A 13,852-nucleotide genomic window follows, 5' to 3' on the forward strand; every position below is an offset into this window, starting at 1 on the left:
AGAAAAGGAAGTTTTTTTTTCACACAACGCATAGTTACTCTGTGGAGCTCCCTGCCCCGAAATGTGGTGATGGCTGCCAACTTGGAAGGCTTTAAGAGGGGAGTGGACATGTTCATGGAGGAAAGGGGTATTCATGGCTACTAGTTAAAATGGATACTAGTCATGATGCATGCCTATTCTCTCCAGGATCAGAGGAACATGCCTATTATCTTAGGTGCGGTGGAACACAGGCAGGACGGTGCTGCTGCAGCTGTCTTGTTTGTGGGCTTCCTAGAGGCACCTGGCTGGCCACTGTGTGAACAGACTGCTGGACTTGATGGGCCTGGGTCTGATCTGGCAGGGCTTTTCTTATGTTCTTATGTTCTAAACCCTGGAAGTGGGGTTGCCAACAGGCCTGGGGAAGAATGTCATGCTCCTTTAGTAGAGGCTTCAAGTGTGGAAATGGGCTGTCGAGCCTTTTCATAGTACGGAAGTGGGTAACACCTCCTGTGGGGCTGTGGTAGAGCATCTGCTTGGCATGCAGAAGGTCCCAGGTTCAATCCCCAGCATCTCCAGTTAAAGGGACTAGGCAAGTAGGGGATGTGAAAGACCTCTGCCTGAGACCCTGGAGAGCCGCTGCTGGTCAGAGTAGAACAATGCTGACTTTGATGGGCCAAGGGTCTGATTCAGTATAAGGCAGCTTCATGTATTCGTATTTGATGAGGACCAAACCTATAGTAAAGAGACCAGCTAGAGGGACAAGTTTTACAAGTTGCATCCCACCCTGTCTTCTTTATCAGTGTGGCATATTTGAATTGGTGAGTATAAAAGGGATGATTTTTATCCTGCTTTTTCTCACAAAAATGGCTTAAGGTGACACACAAGGCTCTCCTCATTTTAGGTTCACAACATCCCTGGGTGGAAGTTTAGTGTGAATAGAAATGACTGGCCCAAGGTTATCCAGTGAGTTTTATTGTTGAGTTGTTCTAGTCCATCAATAACCTCGACACCATACTGACTCTTGAATCTCCTGCTCTCCCCCACCCCACATTTGCTAAAACATCATAACAGAACGCCTTTGTGGAGCTCTTCTTCTTGGAAGGATGACTTTGAATCAATGACAGCTGTTCACGTAGCTCTTATCCCCACCACTCCTTGCAGCCCTATTCCTTGCTGGAGGAGCCCTTCGAGTTCCCACTTCTACTTGGGCATGGCTCGAGATCCACCTCGTTCTTCACCCCAAAGCCAACGTCAGCTCCACCAAAGATATGAAGGTCTAAACCAGTGCAGAAAGTTCCATCAGCGGCAAGGAACAGGACAGCCAAAGCCACTTCTTCTGGGGTCCCCATACGTCCCATTAGCTATAGGTGTGCAAGAAAAGAGAAATAAACATAGCATTCTATAACTCAATTCACATAAGATAAGATCATAAGGCCTCAAAAACGGAATCTGTGTAGGGCAGGATTGACTAGCAGTAGAATTCAGATTTCCTGAGTGAAAAATTCTAACTTTCAATTTCTGTATTCACAGCCCTTCTTGTTCTTACCATCTTAGATGCAGTAGAAGTAGGGCTGCCAATTCCAGCTTGGGAGATCTAGAGGCAGTGTCTGGGGAGGGCAAAGTTTGGGGAGGGGAGGGAGCCCAGTGGGGATGCTTCTTCCATAGGAGATACAAAAGTCAGAGGAAACAACATGGGGATGAAGTCCCAAACATCCTGGTAATGTCAGATGTGTGTAGATTCACAGAGATATGGAAGTCCAAGAGCACCCACCCTCTGTAGACACCCTAGGGCTTCTGTTTCCCCTACCCTCCAGAGCTTCTGTTTTCTCCTGAGCACTGATCTCTGTAGCCTGGAGAATAGTTGCCATTTGGGAGAACTTCAGGTCCCACATTGAGGATGGCAACCTTCGATAGAACCAGTTATCTGCTGCAGCACCATTCCTGTTTCCCCACAACATACTTGCCTGAAAACTTTTGAATTCCTGGATTTTGGCCTCTGGATTCGGGAACTGATTTGCATACTTGACCCACGAAGGAGTCCAGCATTGACCTGGTGAGATGCTAAAATTCAAAATGTTTGGGAATGTAAAAAAAGGTAAAAAAAAGAAAAGGTGAGGGGTATCATGAAACATGACAAAATAGTTTCCCAATAAAGGAAAGAGTCTGAAGATCTGTCTTATTATTATGGAAATGTATCAACTTCCATGATGACCTCACAATTTAACACACAATATAAACCAGGGGTGGGGAACCTTTTTTCCGCCAAGGGCCATTTGGATATTTATAACATCATTCGCCGGCCATACAAAATTATCAACTTAAAAATTAGCCGACCAAGCTCCAAGCAGCCAGCTGCCCCAGACAACCCCCCCCTCATGCGGGCAAGTAGAAGGGCAGGCATCCAACCAGTGGCGCACTCGCCCACCCGGTGGCACAGGATGGTCTGATGCACCAGCCGGGTGTAGCCGTCCAGCCACATGCCAGAGTTGCTCCTGCTCCACATGGTTGGGGCTGGATTCTACAGCCGGCTCCTGCTACCTCCGCCTGCAGGGATGAAATGAGGACACACTGGCTAAGACCTCGTTCCCACCCCCGCACATTCTGGCCCTGCCCCATTTAACCCCTCCATTGTCACCACTTCCGCCCCCAGCCCTCTTGTAGTACAGAGGGAATACGTTTCTCCACGGCCCGGGTGGGAAAGGGTTAGCACAGTTTCTTGGGCGGTCCCAGCAGCTCCATAGCTGCTAGGTTCCTTTTCTCAGCAAAACAAACTCACATCCACCTTGAATAGAGGTTATTCCTGTCCACGGGTGGGAGTGGATCACCAGTATTAGATCCTTCTGAGCTAGAGATCTGCCAGGACCCACGAAGGGCCAGACCAAATGATTTTGCGGGCTTAAATGGCCCCTGGGCCTGAAGTTCCCCACCCCTGATATAAACTGTGTCACCCTACATTCATTTCTACATACCAAAATAATATGACTTGGAATGCAGCCTCTGCAATCTCAATCCACGGGGAATTAAGAAATCAGTATTTAACGGCACACACAAAAATGCGATAGTAAAAAGTTGAATCTTTTTAAAAAAGAATCATCATCATCATCATCATCACCACCACCACCACCACCACCACAACCACCACCACCTTTATTAGGCATTTACATCAGCATACAATGAACAGAATTGCGGAATCGGTTAAAACAGATTACATTAAAAGGACATTACTTAGAAGTACGAACAAACTGCTCGCGAATCCCTTGTGCAGACAGGAGGAAACTAGCTACTTGTTGGGTGACAGAGGGGTTTCTTTCAGATAAAAGAATACTGATCATTGCTTGCACCCTTTGATTTTGCAACTAATTTCTTGAGGCCAGTACAACTTGAAAATATGATCTGTTTCACCAAATCTCCTCCTCTGGGTTTCTGTAAACTCTTTGTGATGGATGTAAAGAGGCTGATTTCTTCTCCCCACTGCCTCATTTTTCTCCTTTAAGTGAACTCAGCTGTTCTAATCATTCTGGGCTTCCTGGGTTCCCAACCCCCCAGTATCTAATTTGTCTTCTAGTTAATTTGCAAAGGTGTACTTTTCTGCAGACCTTAGGGAGACCCCCTAGTATACATAGGACACCCCTCCCCTTGATCTGTAGGTGCAGTAATGTTGGTGCTTGGGTGATATCAAATAAACTTCCTATGCACAAATTTACAAAAACAAAACAACCCCCCCCCCACCAGATTGTTCCATTGGAACTGAAAATAATAAGATTTTTCTTAGCCTTGACTTGGGCAAATGTTGGGATGGGCAACTTCCAAGGAATATCAGGAACATGAAGTTGAGACAGGGAATAGTAAACCACTTCCAGAAGCCTCTTGCCTTGAAAACCCTAAAGGGCCCCCCCATAAATCAGCTGTGACTTGATGGCCAACAACGACAACAACAACAAAAACCTGCTGATATTGGGGTATGGAGGACCTGTCTTCTCTGAGGGTATTCTGTCAAGGGCAATGTGGATCGAGGGTTCTGTATGGATAACAATCGCTCTTACCTGTTGACTCGTACTCCGTATTTGCTCTCATCTATGGCCAGGGCTTTGGTCATCGCTACAACAGCACCCTGCAAGAGAAAGGCACAAGTGTGGCTGCCAACTGACCAGAAAAGGCTTGGTCTCTTTTAATGCCTTTGATTACCATCTGATGTGCATAAAGAAAAAGGTTTTGTGTGTGTGTGTGTGTGTGTGAAATGGACATAAATAATGCCTACAATCCAGGCAGCTATTCAGCTTCTATTAAAGGGAGAGGGTATTTTTCTCAAGGCCTCTTGGCAGCCCTACAAGGGTTGCCCGGTCCCTCTTTGCCATTGGCAGGAGGTTTTGGGGGCACAGCCTGAGGAGGGTGGGGTTTGGGAAGGGGAGGGACTTCAATGCCATAGAGTCCAATGGCCAAGGCGGTCATTTTCTCCAGGTGATTAGTTGTAATAGCAGGAGATCTCTAGCTAGTACCTGGAGGTTGGCAACCCTAAGCCCTAGTGAGGGCAGAATAGGGGGTGGTGGACCAGATTTTCTCATCCCTCAACATTTACTTGCAGCACCTATGTCATCACCATTCCCACAAAGATCTGTTCCCTCTGGGCAAGAGAAAATGCAGAGGTTGGGGGAGGAGATGTGGAGCAATTTGGCCTTAGATCTCCTAGTCTGATCACTTGGCTAGTAAACTGGAGTGTGAATATTAGGGACCTGGAGGACAGATTTCTTTAGTTGACGGTTGGGTCATAGCTGAAAAGTAGAGATCTGGTCTCTTGAAGCTGAGGTACCAACCAGCTTTTCATAGCATGGAGGGAAATGACATCATCTTGTAAATAACATTCCCATGAAGCCTCAGTTCAAGGGACGGGACATTTCATTTCCTCTAGGGAGTTGGCAGCCCTACCTGGGGTTCTCAGCTAAGGGTGAAAGGTGCAGGATGTCATCTCCTTTGTGGCTTAAGTGGGGGGGGATTACCAAAAGAAAGCAAATGGACGTACCATAAAACCTTTACTGGTTACAGACCGGTTGTAGCCTCCTGTATGAGAACTGTATACTGACCTGAAAAACCCCATACTAGCCTCCTCTGGTGCCTTTAGTAGCAAACTGATATACAAGAGCCAGCAGGTGGAGTTCTTCAAAGCACAGAGATAGTAGACATTTTCACTGGCTGTCTCCATGCTGTGAAAACCTTCATCTGCCACTCAAGTCAAGTCAAGTTTATTTAAAACAGTCAAAGACCAGAATATGCCACTCAAGTTGTTCTAAAAAGCACAAGAGCAGAAGCGTTCACGAAGGAGTCTGTCCTTGGCTCAGGATTACCTTGCTTGGGCAGTACGCCACTGTATTCTTTGCCCCAGTAGTAGCAGTAATACATGCAATGTTGATGATATTTCCTCTTGTTTCCCGTAAGTAGGGCAGTGCATACTGTACACAAAATACAAAGAGAAACAGTGTGCCTCATCTCAAAAGAGAAACTTATGAAGCTGCCATATGATGGTGTCAGTCCATTACATTAATGCACCTTACTTAGAATTGCCAATTGGCAGAATCCCTTCCACGCACGCTAGTAGAAATTCTTGCAACTGGAGATGGCAAGGATGAACCCTTAGAGTGCAAAGCAGTTCCTCAGCTGTGGAGGCAGTGACCTTCCCCATCATTCTGGTTTGGGCAGCAGGAAAGTGTCAGACAGGTAAAGTTTTGCACCTCTGAATCTTATACCATTCCAGGTTTTCTACTTGACTTTCAGCCAGCTTCCCTCAGGAAAGAGGGAAATTCCTTGCAAGATAGAAACACTCACCTTTGATGCTAACAAAACGCTCACAGTGTTGAGTTTCATGACGTTCCAGAAGTCCTGGGCAGTCACATCATCAATCTTATTTTCATGAACTGTTTGCAAGAGGATATAAAATGGAAGTGGGTTTCACAGAGGCAAAATCCACAAACAGCAAGAGAACCCCACCCCCGGAACATGCTGATGGATTTCACACTTGTTTTGGTTGTTAAAGTAATACTCATTTGGCCAATACCGCAAGTCATGCATAATCAGATCATGTGGACGCAAGAGTAACCCTACTGGATCCCACCAGTAGTGCAGAAGACCATTAAACACAGAGGCAAACTATATGCTCCAGAAGGCCAAAGCCTTTCTTTGTTATTTCCCTGGGGTTGCCAACCTGAAGATCTCCCAGGTTACAAAGATTAGCTCCTCTATGTCATCATACCCCACTGAGGTCCCTCCCATCTCCAAACACTGCTCTCCCCAGGTTGCCCCTCCAAGCCCCTAGGAATTTCCCAGCCCAGAGTTGACAACCGTAGACTGTCCCCCTACCACTGGTCCTCAGAGGTTTCAATTCACCATCATAGCTAATTGGTATTGATTGAGCCTTCCTCCTTGAATCCATCTAAGCCTCCAATTCAACTAGAGGCCATCACTACATCCTGTAACAGCAAAGTTCACAAACTGATTACTCTGTAAGTGAAGAAGTCTTTCCTTTAGAAAGTGATAGTGTGGGAAACACTTGGCTGCAGGGAAGGGAGTCCCAAGAGCTTCATAGAAATATATTGTATTATTAGGATACTGTACTTCCTTTACAACCCACACTCACACCAAGTCACATACATCCCAATTATTCTTCCCCGACCCCAACAGTTTGAAAATCTCTTACAAGCTCCAGCGTTGTTCACCAGGCAGTCCAGGCATCCGTAATGTTCAAGCGTTACCTGAATCAACCTCTGCAGGAACAGGGATGAAAACAGGTCTAAGGGAGGGTGAGGGTAACAACACAACTGAGAGCCCTGCAATTCCAGAGCTACAAGCCACCACCATCAGAACTACCTGGGTTGGCACCTCTTCCAGGGGTTGGGAGCAAGACAGAGGGGCTGGCTAGCAAAGGAGCCTGAGGGAAGAGAGGAGAGGAGAAACCAAAGAAGAGGGCAAATATGTGGGGTGGGAGACAAGGTCAGATCTGGCTTGGGGAGAGGGTGCTCAGGCATTTGTTTGATGAAGGTCACACAACCATGAGTGGCTTCCTGCTGGATATAGCGATCCTGCAAGGGGCAGCATACTATACCTAGGCAGAACTGTAGGTAGAGTACCTTCTTTCTAAACGCACTTCTCCTTGTCTGTCTCCAAAATGCCATTTTTAGGCTTTCCTTCTAGAACAGTATAGAATGATCTTTCTCTCCTCTAGTGAGGCAACTAGGGTTATCTCTTTTCTTTCCTGCACAGTTTGTTAGTTCCACAAAGAAAGCTTTAAATCAGTTCAGTGTCCTGACTGCTGCAGAGGCTTTTGGCCAGCCCCTCCAACCTGGCTTAGCCCAGAGTCAAGGAGGCAAAGTTTGCACTCAGCTCCTGAGCCCTGCCCATTGCCAGACTCCAGAAACCACTCACACCAGCTATGCGAAGGGTGTGCTATGACGGCAAGGACTAGAAGCTTAAAGTTGATGGAGAACTGAAGTGGAACCACATGCAAGAACTTAAGCAGAGTAGAGAGAGGTGCCTCTGCAGGTCAAAAACACATTCTGAGTTGATGAAAGAGGAGCATAAATCAAGACGAAAGTCCCAGAAAAACAGCATCATGACCTTTTACACCCTTGAGAATTAGGATATGGAGAATGGTTTCAGTGATGGGTACAGTGATGCTGAAGAAGAGCCCCCAAGGAAGCCCCACTCTTCTCCCAGTTTTAGCCTACCTTAATGTCATCCTCCTTGCAGACATCACAGATCCGGAAGCAAGCTTTCCCTGGGCACCCAGAACACTGCAGCTCCCTCTCAATGGCTCGTCCCCTTTCCGCTGCAAAGTGGTAGAAGAGAACAGTTACTAGAAGAACAAACCTTCTAACTCCACCTTTTCTGTGTGGCCTTTAGCTCATCCCTCCATTTCCCTCTCCAGCTGTGCCAAAGCTTTAAATACAAAGAAGCACTTTTCCTAAATGCATTGAGGAGAGGGTTGCCAACTGCCAGGTAGAAGCAGGAGATCTCCTGCTAATTCAACTGATCTCCAGCCGATAGAGATCAGATCACCTGGAGGAAAAGGGCCACTTTGGCAATTGAACTCTATGGCATTGAAGTCCCTCCTCTCCCCAAACCCCGCCCTCTTCAGGCTCCACCCCCAAAATCTCCCGCAGGTTGAGAAGAGGGACCTGGCAACCCTAACTGAGGACTGTTCCTCCCCTCTCTTGGTTGTTTCCTCCATTTGAAAAAAAGCAGCCTAAAAGGGCTGTAAAATAAACCAATCCATTCTGGTTTAATTGGGGAAACAAACTCCTTCTCTAGTGTGGCCCATTGTCTATTTTTTCCTTTCAGGAATAGTTCTTTAAAAATTGCTTTTAAAGTTGGCTTCTGACACCGGTTTTATAATCATTTTTTGGCTACTAAATGTTTTGTTTTGGTAATGCTTTTAATGACTGGGGTTTTAGTCTTTTTTTTTAAATGAACCATTTCCATGCTGCTTTATGATTTTATTAAGTTTAATTTTATAAAGCTGACTTAGGAAGGATCTCTGTAGAGCTGGCATATACATTTATTTTAAACAAACAAGGGGACCCTGTCATGGGGTGGGGGCAGAGAGGAAAGGTGCTCTAAACTCACCTTCGGATGGTTTTGTACAGAAGACCACCGTGGCTCCTTGGCGAACTGGAGGGTGAGAAGAGAAAGGTGCACAAGACACAATTCAGAGGCTTGCCTCACTCACCGAGCACGTCACAAGATTTAGTTCTTGGTTTAAAAGACTCACTTACTGCCTTTCCTCCCACTTACTGTAGGTCTTCAACCCTTCAAAAAAACAACCCACAAACCCACAGAAAAGAGCTGTTTTCAGTCTCAGGAAGGGCAACCTTCTGCAGGCAGATCGTCTCCCCAAAACTGTCTTTGATGATTATTCTGGTCAGTGACTGTATTCAATAAAAGGAAGTAAGTCTTTGATTATGAGATAAGAAGCCCACCCCAAAGTCCTCCATATAGATAATTTCAGGTAGGTAGCTGTGGTGGTCTGCAGTAGGACCAAGATTTGAGGCTGTGAGATCCAGGTTGGGAAACTCCTGGAAATTTGGGGATGGAGCCTTGGAAGGACAGTAGGGTACAGTGCCACAGAGTGCCCCCCCCCAAGCATCCATTTTCTCCAGAGGAACTGATCCCTGTAGTCTGGAAATGAGCTGTAATTTTATGGGATCCCCAGGTCCCACCTGGATGTGGGCATCCCAACCCAGAGATGTCCACCATAGGCTCACAGTGCCAGTATCAGAAAGTGCATCCAGAAATCAGATTGCCAGCATGTATTCTGGCAGCCTGAGCTTCAAGAGCTTCACAAGAGGCTGAAATTCAGCAGGTGCAGCTTCACCTGTGCTGTCTGTCTGTCTATCTATCTATCATCTATCTATCTATCTATCTATCTATCTATCTATCTATCTATCTATCTATCTATCTATCTATCTATCTATCTATCTAAGAATTTCCTATTACTTCGAATAGCACAAGTTATAATTTTACATTATTTTTAATAGCACAAGGAAGAGTCTTGTGGCATGTCAAAAGCTAACAAAAAGTCTCTAGTCCACAAGACCTTATGCTGGAAGGTAGTACTACGTGCATCCTTTTTGTGATTTCTGGACAAACGTGCCTCTGAGGAAATAAAGAGCACATTTACCTCTCCCTATTTCTCTCCACCCCAGATGAGAGCTTTGGGAGCAGGATTTGGCAGAAATCGCCCTCTCCTCCACCCCCAGTTCTTTCCATTCTTACCAAATTCTCTCACGGTGGCCAGACCAATGCCTGAGGTGCCCCCAGTCACGATCACCACCTTGCCCGGGTAACGCAGCCCCGCCGCCATGCCAGCCATTTGCCTCCGTTGTCTCTTAATGACTACAATCCACATCGAACTTTGAATAAATAGGCTCTTGGGTGGAGCAAAGCAAGTGCTTAATTTGCGTGCCGGGAGGTGGGGATTTGGCTAGTTTGCTAAGAGTAGGCTGTCTGGGGCGTGGGGTGGTAATTTCAGAACTGGGTGGAGAAGGGAAGGGTGAGCTTTTCAGAAGCAACTGTGCTTGTTCCAAGCGATGGCTTCATTGTGATATGGTAAAAATGGTTCGTGGAGGAGAAGGAGACCCAAAACCGTTGTTTACAAGAAAACAGTTTATTTGCAGCTGCTGACTCAGAGGCCCTAATGGGCAGAAATCTCTGAGTCCCGATTGCACTGAGGCAGAGACATTTATCCAAATTCAAGTTATTCTGTACATATCTGATTGTATTACAGACAAAGAGGAGGCACAGTACAGTTCCGTTCTATCCAGATTCTCCGATCGTTCTTTATAGTTCACTCTGACACTCCATGACTCTTAACCCACTTACTTAAAGCACACAGAGAGCAAGCCTGTATCTAGGTAGACCTTCCTTCCCCCAGCTTCCCTAGCAGTCTGGATGCCAATTATTACCGGGAGATCTTTTGGGCCACTGTTACAATTGCTGAAAGGCCTAAATGGAAGAAGCTGTAAGGAGGAGCTACAAAGAAAGCAAGTCTCATATTCCCCATCCATGACCTTGCTGCTGAGGGTATTTCTGGTAATATGGGAGGGATGGGGGCCCACCCAAGCCCACCCACCCCTTCTCTCTTTACTAAAATCACTTCCTCAAGAAAATGTTTGCCCCCATACCAGCTCGTCAAATTCTATCACAGTTCTTCTCCTCTGGGCCCTCCCTAGGGTTGCCAACTGCCAGGTCCTGGAGCAAAAAAGGCACGTTTACTATAAAAGTCAAGCTGAGAGAAAGTATAGTAAGGGCTCTATAAATGACATACAAACTCTTATTCTATAAGCCAGTGAATTTAGTGACAAAAGTGAAAAAATTACATACAATCTAATAAAGGAAACTTATGAAAATAACTATGAGTACATGTGAGGCAATACAATACAATACAAAAATACAAAAATATATATTTTTTGGCTTATCTCATTCAATGACATATTGGTCTCTTAGAATTTTGTACTGTTCATATGCTTATTGTTCCCTCAGGAACCGGGAGAAAGATGACGGACGATAGGTGGAGAGGAACGCCATCCGGATGCTTTGCGTTTTCACTACCCCGTGGGCAGCTTCATCAGCTCTCCTTTCAATTAGATCTCCTGCTAATTCTACTGATCTCCAGCCAATAGAGATCAGATCACCTGGAGAAAAATGGCCGCTTTGGCAATTGGACTCTATGGCATTGAAGTCCCTCCCCTCCCCAAACCCCACCCTCCTCAGGCTCCGCCCCCCCAAAATCTCCCGCCGGTGGCGAAGAGGGACCTGGTAACCCTAGCCCTCCCTCCTAGCCTCGGGGTAGGAGCGTGGTCCTCAGTTCTTTGCTTCTCCTTGGAGGCTTGTTTTGGAGGGACCGTGGCCGAGCCAGATTCTGCAAGAAAACAGCCAGGTTCAAGTCCAGAAGACCCTTAGAGACCAACAGGATTTTTTTTGGGGAGGGGGGAATAATCTTTTGAGAGTCAAAGCTCCCTTCGTCGATCCAAGTCAGAATGGAGTCTCTATATCCCAGTCATGGATGTAAGGCACGGGGAATTTTGTCTCCCAATCCCCATCCCCCCACCCCTCTGCGGCCCTGCATGGTGAAAATACAGCAGGGGCAATTGGGAGAACAGGGTCAAGCCTGGGGAGGTACGTAGAGATCCTTACATGGCAGTGTGGGCAGCAGCAACCCTGGCAGAACCTGCAGCGATGCATTGAGAAGAAAGTTTCGTTCAACGCTATTTTAATTAAAGCAGTTATTTTTAATTAGATACATAATTTAATTTAATTTAATTATTTAAAAGTCCCGGAGAGGCTGTTCCAGCAGATTAGAACCACGTGTATGGCCGGGAAAGGATTAAGCTGATGTAAGCTTGTTGTTCCCAAGTTACACAAAAAAGTTGTGAACCTGCTTATCCCGGGACTTTGCAACAACCGCTCTGCGCTACTATCAGGAGCAGGGAAGTTTGCCGGGACGATTTTTTTCCGGTTCGCGTTTCTTGTAATATACAAAAACGCTTGTGTGGTTCTATTGATTTTGTAACACCTTTCCTATGTACTGCCTACATTGTATGTTTAATGAATAACCGTTTTGCAATGTCATCAGTGCTTGATTTGTTTTCTCAACCTCCAGGTACTAGCTACAGATCTTCCGCTATTACAACTGATCTCCAGCCAATAGAGATCAGTTCCCCTGGAGAAAATGGCCGCTTTGGCAATTGGACTCTATGGCATTGAAGTCCCTCCCCTCCCCAAACCCCGCCCTCGTCAGGCTCTGTCCCAAAAACCTCCTACCAGTGGCAAAGAGGGACTTGGCAACCCTATGTTTTATCTATGTAATTGTATAGTTCTTCAGAAGAGACTTTTTATGCGTTGTTCATAGCTGGTAGTTCATATCTTTTTTCCCCTTTTGTGCTGTTGCCCTTTTTGTAGCTTATTTTGGTGGTGGCATTTGAAAAAGTTGGAATGATTTGCAAGCAAACACCATTTGCCCCATCAACAAACTGAAAGAGGGTAAAGGAGGAGAAGCAAACTAACCCAGAGAGCTTGGAGCTGCTGGGAAATGAAGCCGTAAGGTGGGGAGAGGGTACCAAACCCCGCTGAGCTAGTTAGGGTGGGTCCTGATGCAAACTCATTTTCATGTATTAAAAGTCAAACAGCAGCAACATATTAACATATTTCTTTGAACCATGTTTTTATTAGGTGATGTGACTGGGGATAAGAACAGAACAGAAATTAAACAGAAAACATCAACAGTAAGTGTTTAATGAAGTGACTTTGGGTCACCTTACAGACTTCTTCTGCATGGGGCGAGTCCCTCTTCTTGCTGCTGCTGAGCACTCTGCTACCCCCTCCAACCTGAATTAGCCCAGAGTCAAGGAGGAAATGTTTGCATTTAGCTTCTGAGCCCTGCCCATTGCAGCCTCCAGAAACCTCTCCCACCAGCCATACGAAGGGTGTTCTATGGGGGTTACCACACTTGTATTCCCAGCGATGTATTAAGAGTTTGAAAATGTTATAAAAAATACTGTTCGCACTTTCTATGTATTCCCACCGATGTATTAAGAGTTTGAAAACGTTATAAAAAATACTGTTTGCACTTTGTTTGGCCCCTTTAGCTGTGAAGACGTCTTCCAACCATTTATTAGCCGTGGCATCCAAAAACCCTTTTAAAGCAATGTTTTTTATAACATTTTCAAACTCTTAATACATCGCTGGGAATACAAAGTGGGGTAACAGCCCCTATGACAGCAAGGACTAGAAGCTTAAAGTTGATGGACAAATTAATTGGAACCACATGCAGGAAATTGAGCCAAGGAGAGAAAGGTTCCTACGTCATATTTTCTTGATATTTGCTAACCTGAAATACAGCAAACAGGGAAGTCAGAGGCTGGATACTGGGATGATATCACTCGTGTGCCAGACGTTCTGCGCTGGTTACCCTTCTATTCCTGGGGAAACAGTTCTGGTTCTTCCCTTGAAGGCCATCAAAGGTTTGGAGCCAGGGTCTTTTTTCAGTGTTTCTGAAATATCAATATTCAGATTTTATTAAATTCTATTACATAAAGTGACAAAGTTAAAAAAACCCTCAAAAACAAAGAAAACTTTCAGATTATGTTGTACTCAGCCCAGACTCATAGAAATGCCAACAGAAAAAGTAAAATTATGCTATGTCCAAGCATTTCATATAAGCAAGTGTTTAGAGCTAAAACACAGATAGCATTTCCACAAGGGGCCATTGAATTCAGCACAAAACATCTTGAGATCTTCACATTAAGTGATTGGTTAAAGTGCAGCAATATATTGCAAAGTTCATGCATCCTTTCTTGGTTCTCTTAATTGACACAGTTCTTTGTCACTC

General features: G+C 45.5%; 2 protein-coding genes across 2 annotated transcripts in view; both read right to left on the reverse strand.

Annotated features, from left to right (window-relative positions):
- LOC130490436 (uncharacterized) overlaps positions 1-13,852 on the reverse strand; it is a 161,728-nt gene that overhangs the window by 62,146 nt on the left and 85,730 nt on the right. The gene's annotated exons all lie outside the window — the stretch shown is intronic.
- On the reverse strand, positions 1,143-9,826 carry LOC130489310 (17-beta-hydroxysteroid dehydrogenase 14-like). Its single transcript, XM_056863000.1, has 9 exons — positions 9,739-9,826; positions 8,590-8,634; positions 7,692-7,792; positions 6,665-6,731; positions 5,797-5,885; positions 5,319-5,423; positions 4,023-4,090; positions 1,944-2,040; positions 1,143-1,340 (listed from the first exon to the last, which is right to left on the reverse strand). The coding sequence occupies exons 1-9, from the start codon at positions 9,824-9,826 to the stop codon at positions 1,143-1,145; spliced, it is 858 nt and encodes a 285-aa protein (XP_056718978.1).

Source organism: Euleptes europaea, chromosome 18 (genome assembly GCF_029931775.1).
Source record: "Euleptes europaea isolate rEulEur1 chromosome 18, rEulEur1.hap1, whole genome shotgun sequence".
In the NCBI taxonomy this organism is placed as follows: Eukaryota; Metazoa; Chordata; class Lepidosauria; order Squamata; family Sphaerodactylidae; genus Euleptes; species Euleptes europaea.

Bases quoted from the DNA above. Each gene is read 5' to 3' on its own strand.
- LOC130489310 (XM_056863000.1), bottom strand. From the start codon at position 9,826: ATGGCGGCGGGGCTGCGTTACCCGGGCAAGGTGGTGATCGTGACTGGG. The intron at 7,793-8,589 runs GTGAGTTTAGAG...ACCACTTTGCAG, and splicing joins CTGTACAAAACCATCCGAAG to CGGAAAGGGGACGAGCCATT. The intron at 1,341-1,943 runs GCAAGTATGTTG...GCACACCTATAG, and splicing joins AGGAATTCAAAAGTTTTCAG to CTAATGGGACGTATGGGGAC.